Source organism: Notothenia rossii (genome assembly GCF_949606895.1).
Source record: "Notothenia rossii genome assembly, chromosome: 9".
NCBI classification, from domain to species: Eukaryota; Metazoa; Chordata; class Actinopteri; order Perciformes; family Nototheniidae; genus Notothenia; species Notothenia rossii.
In genome coordinates this window covers 29,293,412-29,319,445 of record NC_136907.1, presented here as the reverse complement: position 1 = coordinate 29,319,445, position 26,034 = coordinate 29,293,412, and the positions used below count along the sequence as shown (strand labels likewise).

General features: G+C 39.6%; 2 protein-coding genes across 4 annotated transcripts in view; both read right to left on the bottom strand.

Moving 5' to 3' along the window:
• Positions 1-2,149: 2,149 nt before the first annotated feature.
• Positions 2,150-8,847, bottom strand: LOC307020110 (uncharacterized protein). The gene is made up of 2 exons (XM_079651260.1): positions 4,876-8,847; positions 2,150-4,724 (listed from the first exon to the last, which is right to left on the bottom strand). Exons 1-2 carry the CDS (start codon positions 5,223-5,225, stop codon positions 2,570-2,572), a joined length of 2,505 nt encoding a protein of 834 aa, XP_079507386.1. The 5' UTR covers positions 5,226-8,847; the 3' UTR covers positions 2,150-2,569.
• Positions 8,848-10,146: 1,299 nt separating this feature from the next.
• dscama (Down syndrome cell adhesion molecule a) overlaps positions 10,147-26,034 on the bottom strand; it is a 91,866-nt gene continuing 75,978 nt past the window's right edge. Inside the window, exons 19-33 of one of the 3 annotated variants that reach the window (XM_079651749.1) lie at positions 24,272-24,427; positions 23,800-23,933; positions 22,752-22,905; positions 21,594-21,711; positions 21,345-21,508; positions 19,729-19,827; positions 19,443-19,631; positions 18,461-18,751; positions 16,192-16,368; positions 16,070-16,100; positions 15,841-15,956; positions 15,605-15,763; positions 14,319-14,516; positions 13,163-13,465; positions 10,147-12,115 (exon numbers count right to left, since the gene is read on the bottom strand). In XM_079651749.1, the coding sequence (XP_079507875.1) occupies positions 11,736-12,115; positions 13,163-13,465; positions 14,319-14,516; positions 15,605-15,763; positions 15,841-15,956; positions 16,070-16,100; positions 16,192-16,368; positions 18,461-18,751; positions 19,443-19,631; positions 19,729-19,827; positions 21,345-21,508; positions 21,594-21,711; positions 22,752-22,905; positions 23,800-23,933; positions 24,272-24,427 (2,669 nt within the window). In that variant the 3' untranslated portion in view covers positions 10,147-11,735. The remainder of the gene's footprint in view (positions 12,116-13,162; positions 13,466-14,318; positions 14,517-15,604; positions 15,764-15,840; positions 15,957-16,069; positions 16,101-16,191; positions 16,369-18,460; positions 18,752-19,442; positions 19,632-19,728; positions 19,828-21,344; positions 21,509-21,593; positions 21,712-22,751; positions 22,906-23,799; positions 23,934-24,271; positions 24,428-26,034) is intronic. The other 2 variants (XM_079651750.1, XM_079651751.1) reach the window with 2 other exon arrangements.

The following is a 26,034-nucleotide window of genomic DNA, read 5'->3' as shown; positions in this document are numbered from 1 at the left end:
TCTCATGGCATTTCGTGTTCACCAACACGATTTTTAATCTATTGATTCGTGTTCACCAACACGATTTCCCCCTTTTTTTTCGTGTTGCACAGCACGATTTTAAAAGCAATGTATTTCTACTGGTAATATGTTTTGTGCCTGCAGCACGTCTTTTTCTCCGGTCGGGTCGTGGAAGACCGGAAGCTGTGTGTTTCATAAAAACAGGTTCTTACTCAATATCAAGCCACAATTATTGCTTTTATTTTAAATCGTATAATTTCGGACTTTTGTTTCCGTCTGTGAGGAAAATAAATGGGGCTCAGAGCAATAGAACACTGAAATCTGTATTTTTTAAATCTTTTTTTCCTTCTAATTTGTTATTCTTTTCAAAATAACACACTGTTATTTACTCACCAATAACACACAATTATCCTTGCGTTTATTTATTGGTTTAATTCCATAATCTCGGGCTTTGTTGGCGTCCTTCAGGAACTGAATTTCCAAATAAAAATAACCGGAGACAGACGTAGGCATTTCGAGCGATTACCCAAGATCCTCAGCAATGGTTTAAGCTCGCTGTTTGGATGTTTTAGCCGCAATGCATGCTGGGATTTGATGTTTATATGATATGAAACTTGCAGTTTGCTTTTCAGACTGGAACAAGAAAGCAGCGGAGAAGTAACGGGGCAGAAAACCTCCTTTTTATGCAGCGGTCCAGACATAGAAATCAAACGGCAAAACATATTCAGTGTGCAGTTCCTTTGGCATTAGGGCAGGGATATCTAGATATTTTCCAAGGTTTGACATAATGAATTGTGCTACATTTAAAGCAAGTAATGATGTTTTCAAATCTGTAATCAAAGAGGTCCGCAAAAACACTATCGACCAATCAGATTGCTTGATTTGACTTGTCAGTTTTATAAATATATTTACATTTCTTCCGTTACGAAACAAACTTACAAAGCATAAGAAACATTTAAGATTGACTTCGACCTCCGGGGGGGGTCTTACTATGGAGGAGTGGATTGAGGAGTGCCTATCTCCAGAAAACAAAAGCACCTAAACTACGACATGCAGAGCTACGTGAAGAGCAGGTAGACCAACTGGAAAAGTAGCACCATTCAAAAGCTTTCTGATGCGGGTCTTGAAACAAAGCAGGGAAATTATGACCGTTAGTGGCCACAGGTGCAAAAGCTCTCTCCAGAGCTACTGGAAGCCGAATTTCGGGTACCGGAGAAAGTGGAGCAATATTCTCGCCACGCCAAGCAACAGCCTCGAACAACCTCAACCTATACAAGTAACCACGTAAGCCATGCTACTGATGCTGGACAGTTTTTCAGTGGCTGCACAATAAACAGCAACATACACATTAATGTAAATAAACAGCCAAATAATGGATCAACGCTCTCTGTCTAATATGTTCGCTAGCTGTTAGTGTTGTTGCATAGCAACCATCTCGCATTATGTTTTGTGCAGAAGGCAATGGAGGGACTATTTTATTTTGAACATCATTATTTACTAATAAAAACGATTTAAATTAGAGTGTGTATTTTTCTTTCATATTGCCACACTTGGTAACCGTTTTATAAAAGCAATAGCTCACTTCAGGCCGTGATATATGCTCATTATATCACAGCTAAGCGGGTTGTCTCCGCTTCGCGTCGGGCCGAACCACGCCGATCATTCTATAATTAGGGGTACATTTCACATCAACCAAAAAGTCAAGAAATTACTGTTTTTTTAAATAAATAATCTAGTTGTTTTCATAAAATACTCTCTCAACGTGCTAAATTCATCAACTGCCAAGCTTAAGCTTTTATGACTTTTAAAACATTTTAATGAAAATAAACATTCAATGCATTATTTTGTCAACTGTGTTACAGACAAATGATATGTCATATAAAACATGAATGAAGTACTACACATTTGATAAAACATTTGTTTGAAAGTTTTTAAGTCTATTCACTAGGGTTTTGGAGATGTTCTGTCTAACTGATCTGAAAATATGAAATTTAAGCTTAATGATGGACATTCTGTGAGGTGCTATCATCAAGGATGAATCCTTTTTCGACGTAAATCCATGTTAAATTGACTTTAGAGTTATTCACCATCCTTATGTAAAACTTCCCTTTCTAGAGAAATACCCCATAATTTGTCTTACAAATAAACCAACATTTCAAATATTTATTACACAAAAAAACACACGGAACACAGTTGACAGACACAGTAACACAGTTGATGAAGTAACACAGGTGACAGGACGCATTAAGAGAACAACAGAAACCTTTCTTAAAGATAACATTTTTATTTTGATCACAAAAGTGATGAATTAAGAAGATTAAAAAACATCACAATACTTAAACTCATCTCATAGCTACTGTGAACATAGTTAAAAAAATTATTTAATACATCTTTTCACATCCCTAACTTCTGTCCTTAACTCAAGTAGAATCCAAACATCTTCAACTTTAACATATTCTACATTTAAAAAACATTTTTTTCCTTTTATTAATCTCATGCACAAAACATTTATAACTCATCCTCTTGTATTTCATTTTTATGTTTCGTGTTTCTTTTGTTTTAAGACAGTTCACATCGCTGAGATCTTTGACCATATGTCTCTGTCGATCTCCACATGTCGTGAGGTCACAGAAGTTGGTGGAGGAATAATTCTGATCATGTCCTCATGTAAATACCACAGAACATCCTCCCGCTTAGGCCAGAAAAAGCGATTGACTCCAATCCGGTGCATACATTTAACCTCAACATGACTTTCATTCACCTCTTGTATTATTCCAGGATAAATGTTGTCATCATAATTTAAGATACACCACTGGCCGATGATGTCTGTGTTTTGCCAATGTATTTGGGCCTCATGCAGACTCTCATCCTCCTGTGTGGGTGCTGTTGCCTGAGCCTCAAAGGTGAAGGTTTTCGTGTTGTAACACTGACACTCCAGGGTCTGTCTTGTTGAGCAAAGGCAGCTCACATCCCGGTAACTGATTCGTCCCGGGGTCACTGTTACCACTTGGTGAATGCGCATGGTTGATGGCACCACCGTGAGACGATCTGGCATGCTCTTTGTCGATTCATCTACTCTATCCTCACTGATAAAGAAGAGTTTGACTTTGGTCTGTGCATCCACCAGTGAGTTGAAGAAGAGCTCAGGGTTGGGGATATCTTTCCCATGGCTAACAAGCCTGTCAGCAGTCCTTTTGAGGAGGCCTCCAACTCCATCTGGAGCACCCTTACCATGGCTTGCCTCAAAAAAGTTCCAGGTGCCTGACTGGAAACCACACTTTTGCAGCTTAGTACAAAACAGATAGAAATTGCCTTTCTGTCTGTATTGTGTGCACGGCCCATCACTAAAGAAATGCACAACAGTCACTTTGGGATAGGAAGCCCTGACCAGGTTGAGTATTGGGGATAGGTGGGTCCATATGGCTGCAGGGCCTTTCTCCTTTGATGGACTGATTGTGCTAAAGCACACATGCTCTTCCACTCCACCAACATGTAGAACTCCAGTGTGGAGAGTTGCCTGCTGCTGGTTTGATGCAAAATGTACAGCTTGGATTTCAGAGGAGTACTTGCAGGCGTAATTTTCGGAGAAATCGACATGAATTAAGCATTCATGATCTGTCATGCTCCTCTTTAGTTCCCGATAGTAGGTGAATTGCTGCTTTATGTTGAACTGGTGTCTTTTGAAGTGTGTAAGTTGGCGCTGGAAGAGCTCGAGTACATCCTGCAGAGTCGTTTCTGTCTTCTTTTTCATTGTCATTTTGACAGCCATTTTTTCTTTTTCACCTTCCTTGTTCTTCTTCTCTCTGAGAACAGTCTCCGTTTTCCACTGTGTGATAAAAACACTTGCTTGCAAATCTCCCTCACTTGCGACTGGAAAGTCTCTATCTTTGCAGTTAGGACATTCATTGTACATGCAGTCTTTTGACTTTGAGTCACAGCATATTGACTCTGCCATTCCCTCCAAGTCAGTTCTCCCAATGAGTCGGAGAGAATGTAGTTTCTCTGCAAGAAAACAAAGATTTTCATGTACCTTGCAAAGGCAGGTCTCTCTGTCTGCAATGGATGGCTGGACTACCCAGAAGGCCCGCATACGGCAGAACAAAGAATATGAGATCCTGCAGTTGGGGCTCTCAAGGAGGAATCTCCTGTGCAGGTTTCTCATGGTGTCGTTTAAGAACCTTTTCTGTTTTTTTTTCTTCCCTCTTGTTATTGTTTGGGATTTTCCAGCTGTGAGACGGCTATTCTCATCCCTTGTCATGAAGGACAGAACGTTGTTGCCCAGTTTATAGCATAAAGATCTATACTTCAACTTGTTGGGGATGGTGGATATCTCACTGTGGCTCTGTTGTTTTCTTGAAATTGATAGGGTCTCCTGGATTCTTTTTTTGAACTTGTATTTTTTCAAGATCCTTCCTGACACAAGAGCTGCAATTACCTGCCTAGTCTTTTTGTGTGTGGTAGAGGCATACTTTGTACTAATGTTGTCCACTAGGGCATGGTGGAAAACTAATGTTTTGTGCACTTCTGTAGGCACAGAAATCCTTCCTAACAGGCGCCTGGTTTTTGATCTGGGTGACTCTGACACTTGCTGTAGCCTTGTAAATCTTTTTCTATATTTGTCAGTTTTTCTCTTCTGTTGTTTGAGTAATTCATTCAAAGCTTGAACCTCCCTGTATAACTTGGACTCCCTTCTCTTGACTTTCTTCCTTCCAGCAATTCTCTGTCTGAAGTGATACACAAAGCAATGGATCATGTATTATATGCTTACTGAATGGAGTAATGATGACAAGCAGTTACTAGTGTCTTATCATGTATTATCATTTCATAATCAAATCTATTCTTAAACTTGTTTTCTGTGTTTCAATAAATCTTTACCTTGGCATGTCAGGCTGTGGAACATTTTCAGGACTCTGGGGTGGGGTAACCTGATTCTCTATCACTTTCTTTCTCTCTCTGCTCTGGTGTTGGGCTCTTCTCCAGTATGTTCGTTTCCTTCTCTTCTCCCTCTCACTTAAATCTTTTACTGTCTTCACCTTCCCTAGGTTTTTGTTGTCATGCCATGTCTCTCTGTGTTTCTGTAAGTATGCTGCCCGTCTCTGAGGATCAGAATTACGCCGTGCCCTGTACTGGCGCTGCTTCTCTGCAGCAGATAACTTCATCGCTCTAAAACACAAATAACTCGGTTTAAGGATCATGTCAAACCACTGAATATCAAAATCATCCATACCCTGTGAAGTTTCATTTCAACATTCAATATAAGCATAAACTATGACAATAAACTGCCAACATTGTCAACTGTGTTTATCCCTGTCAACCGTGTTACAGTTGATAGGTAACACAGTTGAGAGGTAACACAGTTGACATTTCCGCCATTTTAGCGTCTTGTGCTAACTGCAGACCTTCAACCGGTCACCACATTACCTTGATAAAATCATGTTTTTATGCACCCTCTCTGTATATTTGTAAATATAATATCTAAAGTAAGTTCACAAAAACATGTTGATAACACAGTTGATGATCAATTAACCCACTCTATGCGTACACTTTAATATTGATGAAATATTGAAGAGGAGAAGTACAAACTTGCCTCACTGTCTTCAGAATTCCCTCCAAAAAGGAAATGACATCACTTGATACTGTAAATATGACTTTGGAGCAAACCATTGATAATTTATAGGGGTGTTTTTAATGGGTAACACAGTTGACAGAGATTTCTTGGACACGCACAAAATGGGTGATTTTATGTACACAAATGAGCCAAATAGTTTTGAAAACACCTTGTTTATATTCTAATGATTATTTTAATTAAACAATAATGAAAATTATTTACAAAAATATGTATGTTATTGCTTAACTGAAGAGCAAACCCTGACATTTAGCAAATCGGACAGCACCAAAACAGCAAATTCCAGCACTGAATATGCATTTTCTGCTAAATACATTATGTGATCTGTCGGCTTTTTGTATTAAATGAAATAAATATGTGCCCCAATATAAAATTGATCATTGCATTAATTTAATACTTAATAAAATGGATTACCACAACCTATGGACATGACATGTACCCCTAATTATAGAATGACTCGATATAATGAGCATATGCCACGGCCTGTCGTGAGCTATTGCTATCAGTTAAAATAAGTGCCTCAACATAGTCAACATTGCAGGAAAGCAATATATTAGATGTTAAGTACTTTGTCAGGCTTAATATTTATCTGTAGATAGATGCCCCCAAAGCTATTTTCTTATTTAAAAGAAGACCTTAACCTAAAGTATTCTTTAATGTTTAAATAAAGGTTAATTCGTTTTTCTGTTTTGTACATCCTCATATTAATATCTTTTGTACATCTGGCACTAAACCGTTTTATTGTAGAGATCACTTACAGTATCTTCTTGATTTTTTATATTCTATATTTCTATCACTGATCTTCTACTTTCCCCCTGTTTTGTAGGTAAATATAACATATTCAACAAAAAAATGCAATAACGTGCTTTAAACACTAGGCGGTGCGGGTTAAAAAACTGTCGATTTTACAGTGTTAACACAATAAATTATACTTTCCAATATAACTTTACAGCTTAGTTCATGACGGATGTATTTTGTTATCCACAAATATATATTTTTTTGATATTTGAACCTACACCTGCAACAGTCAAAGACAGGCAACTGTTGAGGAGTTGGAAAGGTCTGAAGATGTTACAAATAAGTTACATACAGCATACAATGTCATAATAACTTTGTATTATTAGTGTAGGACACTTATGTACGTATGTATAACATCTGAAGATGTGTAGTTTAATTCATGTTTTCACATCATTTTACAGGATATTGCTATATTATTACACATGTTTTACTTCTACACATTAATATCTGATTTGTAAAACATCATAGACAGAAAGGTATATCCGTCGTTTAATGTTAAGCTATTGAAATTCTGAATCCAAAGATGCGTCTCCCATCACCCAACACCCCTGACTATTCTTCCAATTCAGTATTTACATTCTTATATTCAAAGAAAATCAGTAATATCTTTAAAAACTCCTTTTCATCAGCTGTGCACCGTTATGGTCTCCTATTTACCAATTGGATCAAATATAAAAGTCAGCCGAATTAATGTTGATACTGCGAGGAGACGTATTGTGTGAAGAGAAATTGAAGATGTTGTTTAATTGCTGATATATTTATGATCCATGTCAAGTATTCAGTTTCGGTGGCAGTTCTTCCAGTTTGTCTAGAAGTCTTCTAATCAGGGCTCTATAAATAAAGAACTACGGCAGATGTTATATTTAATGCAGCCAAACCATGTATTAAAATGCATTCATGTGATGACTTTCAAAGAGAAAAGCAAGCACACTCAGATTAAAGTATTATTTTATTTTTTGTAAATGTTTCTCGGATTTCATACCGCATAAACACCATGTCCCAACGTGCATTGCGGCTAAAACATCCAAATCACCGAGCTTCAACCATAGCTGAGGATCTTGGGTTATGAGTTCAGTGGTTATGTATCAAGCCCCCAGGAAGTGCACCGGACTCTGATGAAAATATTCGTTGTGTCCAAACGGTGGTACTACAATTTCCGTATCAGTCCGTGACGTCACTGGGCCCAGAAATACTTTTCCCCATTGACTAACATTGGGAAAGAGACGTCTGTAAATCGGTGGATAATTTTTTTGACATTAAATAAACTACCCAGTAGGAACTATTTTATAGCCCTTATTAGAATCACAATTAAGTTGTAAAATGCACTAAAAGCCGAATCTAGTTCATCTCTGTTTCCGGTGACTTTATTTTGAAATTCAGTTCCTGAGGAACGGCAAAAAAGCCAGAGATTATCGAATTAAATAAATAAATAAAAACAAGGATAATTGTGTGTTATTGTTGAGTAAATAACAGTGTGTTATTTAGAAAAGAATAACAAATTAGAAGGAAAAAAAGATTTTTAAAAATACAGATTTCAGTATTATGAGGCTCTGAGGCCCATTTATTTCCCTTGCGGACGGCAAAAAAAGTCAGACATTATACGATTTAAAATAAAAGCAATAATCGTGGCTTGATATTGAGTAAGAACATGCTTTTATGAACCACACAGCTTCCCCCGACCGGACAAAAAAACGTGGTGCAGGCACGAAACATACTACCAACATACATTGCAATACATTGCTTTTAAAATCGTTCTGTGTGACACGAAGAAAAGGGGAAAATCGTGATGGTGAACACGAACCAATAGATTAAATGTCGTGACTATAACACGAAATGCTGTGAGACTGGGTTGAACATTTGCTATAGCAAGCCCTTAACAAAGTGTCCTTCAAACAAGCAGTTTGACCATATGTCTGCGAGTGATACTGTGAAGAGATAATTACTTTCTACCTGTCTCTATCAGACTGTGTAGAGGTGTTCGCCTGTTTTCGTCTGAGATGAATGATCTATTTTCTTGTTATGTATTTAAAACTTTTTGACAAGTTAAGTTTATCTAAAATAATTTCCGTTTTAGGCTTCCCTTTCCAGAGTTTACCCTCCATTTCAAATACCTCAAGTTTCATTATGGGATATTGACAAGATTCGGAAGAGAACAAAACAAATGCAGTAATATAGAAAGCAGTTCCTTGAGCTACGTGCTAAGAAAAATGCTTACCTGCTAAAGTTGATCATTTTAATGTTAGCATGCTAACAGTGGCACAACACATGAAGTAGCCATATGAAAAATAGAAAACCATTACTGATAGAGTAGGCTCAAATATGCTCTCTTCTAAGGATGTTAATAGTTTGAGGTTTAGAAACCTCCCTTCTGGAGATCAGAAAGCTAATGCCACATATCATCCTGCAATCTTCTCACCCCCACCTCTCCTCTGCACAGATGAGAAGAACAAGAAGAACCTCCCCCAGGACTTTGACATCGACATGGATAACCCGGAGACGGAGAAGGCCGCTGTAGCCATCCAGTCTCAGTTCAGGAAGTTCCAGAAAAAGAAGCAGGATGTGAAGTGAGGACGCTGTCAGCTGCGTCTCCCTGCATGTCACGAACTGCACCGTCATTAAGTGAAGAGGAAGGGGGGGTTGGGATTCTTGAAGTTGGAGGTCTGGGATTGGTGTGGTCTGAGGATAGTGTATTTTTGAATGTCTCTGTGTAAATATTAACTTATCATGACTATTATATGCAAAAACAAACAAACGCTGGATGTGCATTTCAATATTTCCCCACACTCGGAGGCTGCAGATTCACAGAAGATACACTTGTCATGACTATTATATGCAAAAACAAAGAAACGCTGGATGTGCATTTCAATATTTCCCCACACAGGTAAACTGTACAAGCGCACACACTTGCATGCAAGCTTGCGCACATACAGAAATTGTAAAAACTGTAGAGATGTGCAAGATGATTCACTTACTACCAACTTGTTATGGTTAGCAGATTTGACTGCTATTGTCCATTATACTGTACACAGTTTGTAAAGCATGAGTACATCACAAAGTACATCACATTAAAATTGATTTAAATTACAATTAAATTACTGGATTATTGATGCATTAATGTGTTCCTCACAGCTGGGAAAGGTGGAGCTAGTTTTTATTATTTTATATACTGCTGATGGAAATCTTAACCTATAATTACATGTTAATGGTTATTTATTCGTTTATGTTTTGTTTATTTTGTATAAACAAAAAATAAGAATATGTAAAGTAACTCAAGCTGTCAGCTAAATGTAGTTGATAAAAATTACAATATCAGCTTCCAAATTTCAGCAAAAACGAAATACTTATGTGAACTACAAGCACCGCAAAATACAACACTTGAGTAAATATATTACATTATATTCTACCTCTTACATTTTAACAATTAGGTTTTGTTACTTTTAACTTGATATTTAACTTCTTAGACCTCTGGCTGTAACCTGTACAGAGAGGCAGTTTCTAAATTGCTCTTTTCAAACAGCAGTCTGATAAAAGTGAATGTAAGAGGATGGATGAGTAGGAAAGGAAACTGCTGCCTGCAGGCTCGGAGGCTGCAGATTCACAGAAGATGAGCAACATTACAACATGTCATTGCTGACTTCCTTTGGGTGCTGAAACAAAGCGAGGGTCGGGGGTGTTTGCTCGGTCTCCCCAGCGCTACAGTCACTCATGTCAAACCCGTGGAGGACACTTTGGGGAACAGCCATTTTATTAACCAAATTTGAACTTTGTGTTAGTTTCTCTTTATTTCAGTGCCACCATGGTGAACACTCATGTTAAAAATAAAAAGTGACATTTTCTTTCCGTTAAAATGTATAATCATAATGAAGACAGTTAATCATAGAAACTCATCATAGAAACTGACATAATGACCTCACAGCATTTTGGATCAAACTCCCTTCAGACTAACTCAAAGAAACAGAGAGAACAGAAACGGGGTAGACAGGAACAAAAACAGATTCTTACGTATATCCACTTTTTTTCTTCTTTTTTTTCAGATATTTCCCATAGACATTATAGGTTTGGTTTGAAGGGGGATTCTGCTGGATTGTCTCACGTTTTGTTTTCCCTGTAGAGGAGCGTCACTGCAATGCAGCGACAGTAAATCTACTGAGGAGTGTGAGAGCCATGAAGACTCTACCTAGTGCACTGAGAGTAAGGGGATCTATCTGGACACACTTGAGTCGGGGTGTTGTGAAGTGCAAACCATTAGTTCTCTAAACCCTCCCTATTCTAGCTAACATCATTTACCACCAAACAAGCAGTGGTAAACTACACCTGAATACATAGCTGGAGTGTGTCCGGCCCTGTAAGTATACTCACAACATAGTTATTTTCATCATTACAGTACAGTATAGAGCAATAGTTTTCATATACTTTTCATATCTTTTTTCATATTGCACCATCAGAGAATGGGACACAGAGAAAGATCAACAGAGACTCCATTTCCTAATTAAAACGAGATATGTGCAAACATGACTAAGGACTTTATTAACCAAATCAATTATTCCCTGTAATATCCACAAATAAAAGTGATTTCTCTTTTTATATATATATTTATAGTAATAAGAATAATAAATCTTCACATTGGATCATTTCATAGTGTGACAAAATGCTGACTGGGCCGTCCAGCCACGATCGTAATCCTCATTGTCTTTTAGTTGGTCAGTCCCCATGCATCCATAGGAAATAGATTTTTTTTTTATTCAAAAAAAGTAACAATTTGAGAGCAGCTGAAAAGTTTGGACTGGTGTCAATTGCTTTCATTCAAAGATTTCTCCCGAGTTTGGTTCAGTGTTTCAGAAGGATATTCCATAGGAAAAAAATGACTCCAAATCGTCATCTTCCACGCCAGGAAAAAAAAAGATGTCCGGGTTTTTATGAAACTGTGTGTTAATGTTAAGAATAGATCATTTGGTTATCGATAATTAATGATCATTAATAGCTGACAACTAACAATTAAGAATCACTGATTAATTATAAAGAATTAACAATACTCAAGAATAAATAATGCTACCTCAATTAGTTTGGCAAAACTCCGGCTGGAGTCGTTTCCGATGAGTGCATTCTTTCTCAAGTGAAACAAAAAAAGAAATACAAAGAAGAAATAAAAGAAAGCTCTAAAATAAATAAAAGGAGATTAGTAAAAGTGACCCCCCCCCCTCCTTGGAGGAGGGTGGACGTATGTACAGAACTGCGTGGTGAAGGTCATTTTACTGCACTTGAGTGTTAAGTCCAGTGTTCGAGTCGTAGTCCTGCCCTCGGGTCCCTGCTGTTATACCAGCGTGTAGGACTTTGCGTAGGGGTTGCTGCTCTGTTTGAGATGTCCCCGCGAGTCCAGCAGGGACTCCTGGGAGGTGCTGAGCTTGGCGGCCTGGGCCAGCTCCGAGCCCTCTCTGTGGGGGAGCGTGGCTGCGGAGCCAGGCTGCCACTGGGCCGCCTGGTCCCTGCTGGCCTGAGGGGCCTCTGTAGGGGTCGGGGGCGCCATGCGAGAGGGCCGCTTCAGAGAGCGGCTTTTCTGGGGCTCCAGACAGGCCTGACCCATGGCCGCCCGCTCCCCGCTCGCTGTCCCCCTGGAGGAGCCCGAGCAGGACATGCCTCGGTTTAACAGGAAGTCCATGCGCAGGTATGGAGGAAGGTGAACCAGCTCGCCCCCTGCAGGACCAAACAGAGATCAGTCAAGCAAAGAGAACAATTATGCACACATTTCTGGCCAACATCAGCTAAACTTATCTGTGTTTTAACTTAAATGTAAGAACTAGTGCTGTCAGCGTTAACGCGGTAACGCTCGCGATTAATCTGGAAACCCTAATGCTTTAAAAATCTGACTCAAATTAATCACATTACCAGATTATACCGAAATGTATTGCATGTGAGTGAATAGAAAATAGTTGTGTCATGTTATAATAAAGTTAAAAATCCCTAAGATTTCTCTGAGCAGTTTGTCATGGATCTTTTTTTACAACACCACGCTTGTTTTCTTTTTTTGTCTTCTTCTATTTGTAGAAGTCTTTTTACTTAACATTATGGGTAAAAACAATACAGCTTTATCAGCTTATAAAATCAATAAACCAATAGTTTATTGACTATGCTCACACAGACATGAAACCCTAACCCTTGCTGATATTGACCTCATATCTCAAAACACTTACAGAAATATAAAATGATTTAAACCAATACTTCTATCTGCAGAAGGATTTGGATCTGCCTCACTGACAGCGGAGGCTGTATCGAAAAGTATTTTCTTATTAAGAGCTCGGAGCATCCATAGGAAGTGCGGCTCATTAAGTTAAAACCCTCATCGTGCATTTTGGTAAGGAAATAAAATGCAATTTATCCTTTAGTTTTAAAACAATATCCATAGTTTCTGCTTTGGCTTAGCGAGAGTTATCATTTATTTTTATAATTTGAAAAATAATGTTTGAATATTTTTGGAATGTCCTACTTTGTTTACTCAGATTCATTTTCAATTTCATTCTTCCCACTTTCTTAAATTCTTGGACCCAACTGAGACTATCATCAATTCAAATACATTGTGGAACACTTTTTCTGATTCACTGTTGGCGTTAGAGTCCCAGTTAATGATTGGGTATTAATGGTACACAGGAAGTTAAGCTTTAGTGTATCAGCAGTGCAATGAGGCCAGTTGTAATTGCGGTTAGCATGCGGTCGGGGTTCAGGCCGACAGATCTGGGGCCTCACCCGGTCTGTGGGCCTTGGGCGCGGCCATGTTCATGACCCGGCTGACATCCTGAGGCTTGGGCGGGGAGGCAGTGAAGCGGCAGATGCCTGATTCGGACGGTGTGCTGGAGGTCAGGCTGTCAGTGTAGTCGTTGGTGCCTGCCGTCATCTGCTCTGAGGAAGTGTCAGAGATGAAGCATTCGGTGATGGTGAACTTGGCGTGGCGAAGCTGCTCCTCCATCTTGGCGTGCTCGTAGGCTCTGGCCAGCTCCTCGTAGGTGGAGGACGCGCTCTCTGTGGACACCATGCTGCTCCGCGCGCGGTCTGGACAGGGGCCGGGGTTAGGGTGGGGATTAGTGTCAGGGTTAGAGTTAGAGTTAATGTGAAATGGCAGCTGGTACTGATTTGTTGTTAGAAAAGAGTAATGTTCAGATGTTGGAGAAGTACTCAGATATTGTACTTAAGTCAAAGTAGAAATACCAGAGGGGTAATTCTCTGTTACAAGTAAAAGTCCTGCATTCAAAATCTTACTCAAGTAAAAGCACAATGAAAAAACTGGAACGTTGATATAAATACAAATATTATGTCAACTGATTTCACATAACTGTATCAGGTTAGTTGAAAACAAAATATTAGGTTCAACATAATATTATTGCTTTCAACTAACCTAATACAGTTATGTGAAATGTGATAACTGAATACATTTAATTAAAGTCGACATTTCAGTTTTTTTTTCATTGCATAAAAATATCAGCATCAACATATAGTTAAAGTGCTAAAAATAAAAGGAATCATTATGCAGATTGACATCATATGTTTTGAATATAATTATGAATGCATTAATAAATGTTATTATAGCTGGTAAAGGTGGAGCCCATCTCTTTATTATTTGATTTACTGCTGAGTAGTTTGTGAGTTTAGCCCAGGTGTAACTAAAGTCTTATTTAAGTGTTGATGATGTTTTGTATCATTAATCGATATCTGCAAAGTAATTACAGGTATCTGATATATGTAGTGGAATAAAAGGACATGATTAACCTCTGAATTGTAGTGGGGTAGAATACAGAATGCAGAAAATGGAGATACTAATGTACCTAACAATTCTACTTAAGTACAGTACTTGAGTAAATGTACTTACTTTCCACCTCTGGTAGTGTCACACTGATATTTGGCTCACCTGTGTCCTGAGATGGGCTGACGCTGTAGCTGTCACTCTCTTTGTCCACAGAGCCTGCCACTCTGGGGGTGGGCAGCCTCCAGTCAGTGCTGAGAGTGTGGGAGGAGACCGGGGGGTGGGGGCGGTTCAGGGTCCACTGGCTGGCGTAGCGGTTGCGAGCGGCCGGGCCGGCTTTGGCTGTGCGGCGGGCCGTAGGGTCTGAGAGGGAGGAGGGAACGCAGCGTGTTGGTGAGGCTCATGGGAAGGATATGACTTAACTTAAGGAAAGATAAATGAGTGATGCAGGGAAGAGTCCTAAACATGGAAATTAGTTTTAGCTCTTTCATTCCCTTGTCTTGAAGAAAATGTATTTTGAATGAGTTTGCACTGCAGCATCACTATATAGTAACACATTCATCTAACACCACATTTACCAAAAACATCAACTATAATATCTGGACACACATGGCACTAGTTGCACATATTTTAACATGCAATTTATGGCCCAGTGGCCTAACGGACAAGGCATCAGCCTCTGAAGTTGGGGATTGTGGGTTCAAATCCCACCTGGGTCTTTAACTGCAGACAACTGTCATAATAGGAGAAGTATAGTTTGATGTATAGAGGCTGGATGAAATACCATGAAATGTGATTTCTAATATGATAAATACATGGATGAAAAAATTAATAATAACAATAATTTCCTCCATATGAAAGCTCCAGAATGTTAACAACCACACGTTCCTTTTTTATGACACTTTTTACATCCACTGTAATGGGTTGAAGTTAAAGCCTTTTGGTGGAATGAGGTTGAATCACTTATCGTGTGAATGTAGAGTTTTTGCACACAGGCCCTGAGCTCATCACCTTCTACAAGGAAACATGAACTTTACTATTGTAAAGCCACTGATCATTGCACGCTTTACTCCAGGGCTGACTGGCCATGTATGACCTGTAATAGGCTCAGTTATCACTACTAGTTCATTTATAAAGTCATTCTGGCTAAGCTGCCCTTCATCCCTCCCTTACTCCCTTCATTCCTTCAACCTTACATCCCTCCCTAACTTAATTCCTCCATTACTAGATATCCCATTCCCTACTTATCTCCCAATAAGTATTCCTCTGTCTTCAGTACGTCTACCAGACCAGATTGAACGATGACATACCTAATTTTTCTCCACCACTTTCCTTTGCCTTTTGACGTGCCTGACATCCAACGGCTCCTGTGATTATCCTTAGCCCACATATTGTTATGATGTGGTCACTGATATATTTTATGTGTTAGGGAGTTAAAAAATCTTTCGTACTGGACTTACTGGTTCCTGGTCTGGCGTCAGACACGTCCACCAGGGGGCCGGTGGCCTGGGACAGGGACTGATAGTGGACCGTGTGAGTGACTGTGGAGGACTTCTGTTTCTGGGTTTCCCCGAAGTCGTTATCGGTCAGTAACACAGTGGACCTGTCGTCTGCGGGACACAAAAACAAGCTTAGCACAACAATAACCAGGACACAGTGCAGCCTGTCCTGTGTCAGCAGAACGTACCAACAGTCTCCATGGTGTCTCTCTCCTCGATCAGCAGCTGGGCTCTGGGGATGTCGATGTGCATGCGGAGCGTCTGTTGCTGTTTGTTGACTGGCTCTGCCGGACGTGTGTTTTTACTGCAGAGCACAAAACAAAAAAACACTTAAATATCAGAATCAGTTGTCGTAATGAATTCCTCTCAGTTGACATTGATGTGTCCATATGAGTTTAGTGTCTTGAAAACTCTTACCTCATTAACATCTCAGCCAAACTTTTAGCATCTGAAAAACATAGAGAGAAGACAGTCATTTTATGTTTTACATAAAAGAGTAGAGGCTTAAATGTGTCATGCTGGATGACCTCTCCTCTCACCTCTGAGCCTCTTCAGCCTCTGCTCCCTCCTCCTCCTCCTCAGCACCAGCAGCCCGATGAAGATTACAACGATGCCCACCAACACACAGGAAATAGTCACCATCATCTTTAAGCCCTCGCCGCCTCCAGAGTGGTCCTCACTTACGTTGGGGGCCTTCACCAAAGGTGCGATCGTACCTGTGCAGAAGACACAAGATATGTGTGATGATAATGATCTATCAATGTGCTGTAAGACATCATTTTCACTTCCTGAATCCTAACCATTCATGTCATTGTCAAATGATGTAAAAAAGTTTAGAATTGTTTTCCAAAGCAATCTCGTACAGTTTTCCACCAAAGCTGAACTCTGATAATATCATCATGACCTCTTTCAGGATTGTTTTCCTTTGCCAACCTGCACTTACAGTAAATGCAAAGTAAATAATGCTGTAGAGGTATATGCTCAGGTTGATGGTGTCTTCATCTCCAGGGTGTGAGTGAAGGAGTAAGTGAATGGGTTGGAAAACTCTAGGGTTGATTTTGAAAATCGTTTTTGCTTAGGAAACATGAAAGGACCCAAGTCAATTCTCTAGACCAGTGGATCTCAAACTTTTTCTGTCAGGCCCCCCCTTTGGAGAAAAAAAAAAGTTGGGCGCCCCCAACACAAATAGTCAGGCTCAGTGGCGGCGCCAGAGATTTATTTTGGGGGTGCTGTGGGGTAGCTTGACGTTTCATAGAGGGTGCTCAAACATTTAGGGTTTTCCATTAATGTACCGGGCGCTACAGTGGAGTGTTCTAATACAACAATCCCCACGCATATACACAATGACTGTTATAATGAAGGCTCGATAATCAGCTCAAGGCATATAGGTGTACGTAAGCAGGGGTAAAGTACTATTTTTATAGGTGGTGTGTGGACCTTACATAGGGGGGTCCGGGGGCATGTTCCCCCGGGAAGATTTATTTTTAAATATTGAAGTTAAATGCATCAATCTGTTGCACTTTGAGAGCAAAATTAAGAGATCTATGGATTTATGGATTAAAAAGTAAATCTGTTTACACCTCTGTTTCATACGGGTGTTGAGAAAGGTTCTCAACACCCGTATGAAACAAAACTGTAAACAGATTGACTTTTTCTTTATGGATATTTTACAAATCACCCTTTTAAACTTTATTCTTTTTTTTACTGTCATATAGTATTTCATACCTGTTTTTCATTTATTCTCTTACTTTTTTAAAACTATAATGATCATATAAACGTGTGCCTCGGAAATAATTGTTTACATTAATGGTGACCAAAACGTTTGAGACCCACTGAGATAACACTGAGAGTCCTTTAGCTCACTGAGTCTCTCAGTCTGACAGGAGAGGACTTTCCTCCACTTTGTTGTTGAAAAAACTCCTTATATCCGTTAGCGTAGCTCGCTAGCACCAGAAGCTAACAACAACGATCTCCGGTACCGGTGCGCTCTCTCTCGCTCTCGCACGCACACAAAATGGCTCGTTCCACACACACACACAGAGCCGAACTTTAATGAAACACAGAGACCCAGATGTAATAGCACTGTACTGTATCATATTATTTTCGAATCAATAATTTTTCAAATTATGATTTTTTTTTTATTGATTTTTTTTATAACCATTTTTCCTCCTGGTCTCTCGCGTCCCCCCTGTCATGCCTCTGCGCCCCCCACTTTGGGAACCACTGCTCTAGACAATAGGAAAGGATCCTCAATGCGTTCCGTGACATCTCCCTTAGCATAGGATTTACTGGACCAGCCTTTATGAAACAAAAGGAGATAATGCTATCCTCCAAGTCTCATGGCCGCAATATTTAAAGTGACACACCCTTCGGCCGTTCAACGAAACAACTGATCGTGACCCACAAATGCAGATCATGTAAGTTAGCTTCTATGTTTTGATCTTTTAATAAAATGTTAAACTAAAAGTAAAAACTATGAACGTGACGCTAATAGTATAACATTATCTGATAAAGTCAACATTTAATGTTCTTCACTTAATAGCTTTTTTTGTTGCGCTTTTCTTTATAGGCACAGTGCTAGAAACGATTTGTTGTACTATTCAACTGCAGCCTAGCTGTGCTTTTGGCACTTCTCTTTGCCTCAAAACTACTATGGAGAGAGACTCAGTGTGCTGCAGTTACCACAAAGAGTCTCCTTAGTTCCACTGTCAGTGTCAGTGTTCTGTGGATCACGCAGCTGCAGTTCCCTGCTCTACAGACAGGATATTTCAATGCTTCGTATTATCCCCCGCTATTCTGTTCACTTACTGCCATCGTAGCTGAGAGTTGAAAACTTGACTCTCTTCTCAGCGTATCCGGCGCTGTTGTAGACCTTCATCTGCAGCTCGTACCAGCTGGCCTCCTGCAGGTCGTACAGGATGTAGCTCTTGGTGAGGGAGGTGCGCTGTGCCGTGGTCCAGGAGGGCGCGTCCATCGGCCGGTACTCCAGGGTGAAGGAGGTGATGGGGCAGCCACCATTGTTCCAGCCGTTCAGGTTGAGCTTCACCCGAGTGGCGTTGATGCTGGTGAACAGCTCCTGCTCTTTAGAGTACTGAGGCTCTGTGGAGAGGAGAACAGGGCATCAATCATCTGCCTTCTGTCTCCTACATTCATACTTTGCTTAAAAACAAAAGGCCTCAAAGGTTTCTCAGTTAAGTTGATCTGTCTTTAAATGCCTTTTTGTCAAACAAACAACTCAAAGAGTGATTGACTATTGTAGAAGAAAAAAATATCAAACTTTTTGGAACTTAAATTGAAGCTAAAGCTGTTGAGCATTTTTGCTTCAAAGAAATTGGATCATCAAAATAGTTCTGTTCATTTGATGTTGATTAATACCTAGATTCATTTGTGTTATAATAAAAGTCCATCACAATTGTCTGACAATTTCCATTTATTTGTAACATTTAATTTGACCAAGTAACATTGAATTTTACATTATTAGGAAGGGGGAAAAGTGTGATTAAAGAAATGAATTTATTACATCATTGTTGATTTATATAACAGGCCTTTTTCTTCTTGTTAAAAGGACAAGTATTTATCACTTGACTATAAGTTACTACTGAGAAGTAAATCTGAGACAATCTATGGCAAAAAATAAAGACTCTTGAAAGTTTTTTCATTAAAAAATACTGCAATCCCATATTATTAAAATATGCAACCCCCACTATTTATAAAGTTATATAAAAGACCTCAGTTAAAAAATCCCACCTCTAAATGATCAAACATAACATTATGTGTTATTTATTCATACCTTTCCCATGGGTCTTTGCTTCAATTATCTCACTGATGCGCCCTGGCCCAACTGCATTCTGGGCAGTGAGTGTGAACTTGTACCAGGTTCCACACTTGAGGTTCTCCAGTCTGTAGGAGCGCTCACTGGGGCTGATGGGAAAGTTCCCCCACTGCTCACTGTTATCCTCCGAGTACTGCAGGATGTAGCCTGGAGGGGAGGCGTGTGGGGAAATTAGTGTTAATGCACAGGAAGAAATCCACAGAAAGGTAAACACTAAAACTCCTGCAGGTCGTGTCTGTCTGACCTCTGATGGAGCTGCCTCCGTTGTCCCCAGGGATCCAGGAGAGGGTTATTGACGTGGTGGTTGTCTTTGTTACTGTGAGGCGAGGCTGGTCCGGGGGAACTGAAGGAGAGACCCAAACATGAGTGATTATAATTGTGCTGCAGATACCTGAATATATATAAGTGGATACAAGCACTACAATTGGCACAAATACTCCATGGAGGTTACTCTGTTAGCCACAGGATTTGTCTTAACTGAAAGCTATGTGTAGAACTGAAATGTCCACCACAGGTTAAATTCAGAAAGGTCTTTATTTTTCTCATACTGCCTCTTTTCACCCTCTGTCTGAAACCAGAGCCCAGTCTGCTCTGATTGGTTAGCTAGCAAACCACTTAGAGTTGTCAAGCCGCTTAACCTATCATTATCACCTATCAGCCTAATGTGTAGGAGCCAATAGAAGCGAGAGTGTGACGTAGTGATGTCCTTATGTTCATGATTGATCTAAGGCTAAGCTATAGAACACATTGCAGGGAAGGGAAACTCCAAAAAGCATGATAGGGCCTCTTTGACCGACAACACGACAGTGGAAGAACAATCCACTTGGCACTATTATTATGACCCCTTAGTCACATTTAGACTTTAAGATGCAATATATATTTTTTGTGTATCATGTGTGAAATGTATGTTTTGCTCTGTTGTTTTATTTGCCGGTACCAAAGAGCAGTGTTGGGACTAACGCGTTACAAACTGTAACGCGTTACTGTAACGCCGTTATTTTTGGCAGTAACTAGTACTCTAACGCATTCTTTTTTAAATTCAGTAACTCAGTTACCGTTACTACATGGTGCGTGCCCAAACGTTGGCGAGAGGCGCCAACAGTGAGGCGAACAGAGATGAGAACTGTACTTAAGTACAGTACTTGAGTAAATGTACTTAGATACTTCCTGTGTCACATGCGGAGACGGGCTGTGAGCGTGTTTGTGTTTACTAACAAGACTATCATGGCAGCTGCGGAGCTCAAGTCGAGTTTCTCCGCCTGGAGATATTCTCACTATTTCACTTTTGTCGAGCACAAAGAAAAGACATTTTTAGTTAAATGTAAGTTGTGTCTTGGCGGGTCAAAGATCCTATCTACTGCCCAAAACAGCAATTCAAATCTGTTGAAACATCTGCAGAAACAACATGCTGGGACGAAGCTAGTAGCTAAGACCACAGACCCAGACTCATCCGACGCCACTCCACCTCCACCTAAGCAACAGTGGCTGGATTTTAACGGAGGGACTGCTAGCCAGGGAAAAGTTGATAAAGCCATTGCCAGGTATGTTGTAGAACACATGCAGGCTATTTCTACTATTTATATTGCTATTTCTTGATCAACAGATTGTATTATTCTCCAATGCAATAACAGTACTGAAATGAAGGCTATAAGGGCATTAATGGGAGCCCTTTTTTTAAGTAACTAATGGTGTTTTGGTGAAAGTAATCAGTAAAGTAACTGAGTTACTTTTGAAATGAAGTAACTAGTAATGGTAACTAGTTACTGGTTTTCAGTAACTAGCACAACACTTCCAAAGACACATTTTCCACTTGATGTCAATTTAATGGACAATAAAGTATTCTGAATCTGAGCGTCTCACCTTGGACCTGCAGGTTGAGGACGATCTTTTCTGAACCGAAGCTGTTACTGGCCACGCAAGTGTAGTTCCCAGAATCCTCTGCTTTCACCGTGCGAATAACGAGGCTGCCGTTACCATGGACGCTGCGCCGGCTGTCAATCACAACAGGTGCTGGGGTTCCGTTGCTAAAACATATATGTGTTTAGAATTCATATCTTTGAAGGGACACATTTGTGAGGATGTTTTTATCCTTTATATCACTGTACTCACATCTCCTTCAGCCACTTGATGGTTGGAGATGGATCTCCCACCGCTTTACACGGCAGCACGATGTCCCTCATCCAGGGGGTGGTGACTGTCCTGTTGAAGGTCAGGATCCGAGCCGGAGCTGCACAAATACACAAACACTTCAGCATCAGAGGACATGCAGAAACAAATGTGTTTCAAAAGATTTCACAAAGCACTATCCTTTCATGTAATCTCTTTTACTCCCTTAGCTCTCAGAGTCACTGTTCAGTAATTCCTTTTTACAAGTATATACATAAATGAATCTATTAAAACTTTAGACTTTATATATAGGTATGTCCAGGGTTTTGAGGAGTCATCAAAATGCCTCATCTTTATTGCTTTCCCTGTTTAGGATAGATATGGCCAGAGAATGTTTCAGAACAGATGGAGGATGTGACTGCACACTTCATCCTCAGTTTTCCTTGAACAAGGCTTTCAATAAACCTTGTCTTTGTGTGTTCTAGTATTATTGCTCAATCTACAGTCAGGGTTACAGTCTCCATCTGAGGAGGGGGAGCAGGGGAGGCGGGACATCCATCACCTAGCCCTGCGACAGGCTGCTGATAGGAGGCCATGGTGTCAATCAGCATATTCAATCAGCTTATCAGCTCTCACCAAGCATGTCAGTGTTAACAGGGTCAGACTCAGGGTCATCAGATTCAATGGATGCTCCCCCACCTGTCCAGATACTAGGAAAAAGCTACTGTCACACACCCACATGGGGGAAATGAGGTGTGGTGAGAGAAGCTGGAGCTAATATTATAAACAGTTAAGAATTGGGACTACTGCAATAACATGATACTTTACATGTTAGATCCCAAATGCTTTCATTAACTTACTCCTTGAGCTTCATCCTGATATATTATCTCTGGCATTTAATTGCACTTTTTTACTTCCTTATTTCTTTGTGTCTTAGGAATTTTGTATGTTGTGCTGTGGCTATTGTGTATATGACAATAAAACCTTTGGAATTTGAAATGTTCCCAAAAAGATGCATCCCAAGGACACAATGTGCATCTTTTTCTTGCTGACATAAACCTCTATGCACTTGCATACATCAATTTGCATGTATATCACATTTGGTACACAGTAGAGTACTTTATTCAGCCTGGTATTGCACCACAGAGGAGCGGCACCTACCCTCAGCCATGGGTTTGACAGTGATGATGTCACTGGCGTTCCCCCGGCCGGCGGCGGTGACGGCCACCACCCAGATGCTGTACTGACGGTTCCTGCTCAGGTTGGGGATGCGGTAGAAGAACACATCTGGAGCCGCCTCAAACTCACTGCTCACCTGTGGGAACACATTCATCCATTCACTTTAAATACTGCACAATGACTATTAAACTAACTAACGAATGCTAAAGAATAAGTCTGGTGATATTATAGATATTATATATATATATTGTAAACAGATACCATAAAAACTATGAAATTCTCACTGATACCTGTGTGTATTATTAGAATGATAGTGTATATCAGGTTATCTCTGTGATAGAGCTTAACTGTTACTAATACAAACGCACCAATTGGCAATTGAATTCTGTTTTTAGTGAATGTATTTTGCTAACTTTGTGGTTGAAATCACCTCTGAATTCACCCAGCATTACTGGAATACTGACACTGGACTAATAGCATTTATATCTTATGAATACTAATACAACACTGTAAATACTGTATTTGATTATGTGCATATTTGTACTTTAACAATCTTATATGTAAACAAATGCTTGAAATGTATTTGATTATAGGCCATTTTACGTTAATATAATATAATACATGTATTTATTATGTTATGCTTTGATTGCACATTCCTACTTTTTAAATATATTTTCTATTCTAAAGTTGAGCCACTGTCATAATAAAAAAATTCTCCCTGGAAACATAAATTATTCTGAGTACTGGCTCTTTAGCTGGTATATGCTTCCCAATGTTCCCTGGCTGCTCACTAGCATGGTCACCCTGCTGCTTGGTGCTGAATGCTAGTTTAAAGTGGGCTGAAAAAACAAGACAAGGAGCTGAAAGACACTATAACGCTGCAGAACACTGAGAGACCAATACATGATCAGTTCTTTTTCAATTCAACTCGTCGAAAATGCTAAATGTGCTCATAGATTTAATTCACGGAATTGTAATACTTGCAATGTATTGAACATCTCATTCCATGTTTTTGAAAACGTTGACATACCGTGGGGTGTGGGTTGGAGCAGAACACGGTGTATTTCCTGATGATGCCGTTCACTTTGAGAGGAGGAAGCCAGGACACAAACACCACGGAGTTAGAAGCAGCTGCTGCCTTCACCCCCGCCGGAGGTCCGGGAACTGAGGGGGGATACAAATTGAGTTGATATATTTCCCACACTAGGCTAACATCATTTATACACTGATTATCATTCAGCAAGATAACAGATGGCAAATTTCATTTTTTACGGGACTGCATATAAGTTACATTAAGAGCGCTCCGCCTAATCGGTTTATTAAAGACCCTGCAGCTTTCTCTTCTTGTTTTTACCAAAGGGGATCATTACCTGCAGGAAATATTATCAATGTTGCGAAGCGGACAATTCTCATACTAAGAAGATACTTGTAGAAATGTATGGAAGCCATTTAGCAGCGCCTCACAGTTCAGCAGTGTTCTGGAGAGAAAATAATCTTCTTACCGTCCTCCTTGGTGCGGGTGTAGATCTGCTCACTGCGGACTCCGTCTCCCGCTCTGGTGAAGGTCAGCACCTGTATACTGTAGTTGGTGTACTTCTCCAGTCCGTCCAGCTCCAGAGAGGGCTTAGAGGTGGTCACGTTCCTGATCTCTCCCAGCTCTAATGGACGGGAAAAAGGACGGAGAGAGTTAAGTGAGAATCAGACAGAACCCCTCAGGTCAAAGGTATTTTCAAATTCAGGTTTCTTATTAAATGAATGGAAATAGCACACCTGTATGTGTAGAAGCACATTCAAATACAGCTTTCAGCAAATGTCTGAAATAATTCAGTGTAACCCTAATATAACAAATGTGTAACTGTCTGAAAAAGACCCATTAGCACTGGCACTGATGCCCTGTTACACTCTGCATCACTGTGTGTTACACTCTGCCTGCACCCCCCTCTGCTGGTCAGGGACATTGCATCGGGTCATACTGATATACGGCTACATTCTGAGATTATAGATATAATAGTAAACAGTCTGATTTGAAGAGATACATGTTAAGATGATACATGTGAAGTGTTGACTATATAAATAAAATAAACTTGCCTATATTGTGCAAAATATACTTTTAAAGTTTAACTTTGTTGGCTGCAACACTGTGACAACACTTTTCTAAATACCACTGTGCAATGTCTGTTTTTAAGATATTCTTAGTACTTGATGCTAGTTCACTGTTTTTTATATCCTTTTTCAATTGACCAATTTACCAATTTTACTTTAATTTAATAATGAAGTACTTTTGATTCTGATATGTTCACTAACTCTTATAATGCTGCTACTTATTTTTGACACCTTGCATGTTCTATTTTCATTTAAATATACGCCTTACTTAATGTTAATCTACTCATTTATTTTAATTTTCTGCACTGTTCCAATTCTGTAATGATGTAAAATTCCACGCTGTGGGAAAAATAAAAGATGTTTTATTCTGATTTGAATGTCATAGTTTTTATTACATTTACATAGAATATAAACCAAGCCATTTATAAACAATATCAAAATGTGACTCCAAGCTGCACACTGTTTCCATGCAGACTCTTGCTGGCTGTCTGCAGTGCTCACGTTGTGCCGACATGATGTGACAGAGCGGGGGTCAAAGGTAATCGTGCTGTCACAACCGATCACTCGGACACACGGCCGGCCTGTGACATCATGCGCTCTGACTTCAACAGGACCATACAGACTTGGCCAGTATCGGAGGTTACTCAGAAATACCCAGAATACACCTGGATAACTAAACAATATAACTACTCTTAGGCGTAGTATATCATCGTAATTAATTAAATAAATAAAGATTGCATTTACATTGTTTTTAGCTCATAACCTTTGTCTGCAGCACAGTACATTGTATAGATACAATAATGAGTCATATTACCTCAGCAAACAAACTAATGTGATTTATTGGAATCCAATGCGGTTTTCTACATTAATTAATAATACAAAAACAATTGAATTTCTGGTTAGAAAACTATTTCCATTTAAAACATTTTTAGAAAGCAATAGTTTACCATATAATATGATCTATTCTTGATTTTTTTGTTCTAGAATTTTAGTGTTGGTTTTGTAGTTACAATGATTGGCCTAATTTTGTCTTATACCATATATATTTCTCATTTTGCCCTGACATATGCAGGGTGTTTTCCCTGTAGAAAGTTAAGCGGCTTAGCTCTGGTTGGTCCAGTACACTTAAAGAGGCCCTGTGAAAGTAGTGGTTTCATTAGCA

Bases quoted from the DNA above. Each gene is read 5' to 3' on its own strand.
- LOC307020110 (XM_079651260.1), bottom strand. From the start codon at position 5,225: ATGGATGATTTTGATATTCAGTGGTTTGACATGATCCTTAAACCGAGT. The intron at 4,725-4,875 runs GTAAAGATTTAT...GTATCACTTCAG, and splicing joins CCACAGCCTGACATGCCAAG to ACAGAGAATTGCTGGAAGGA.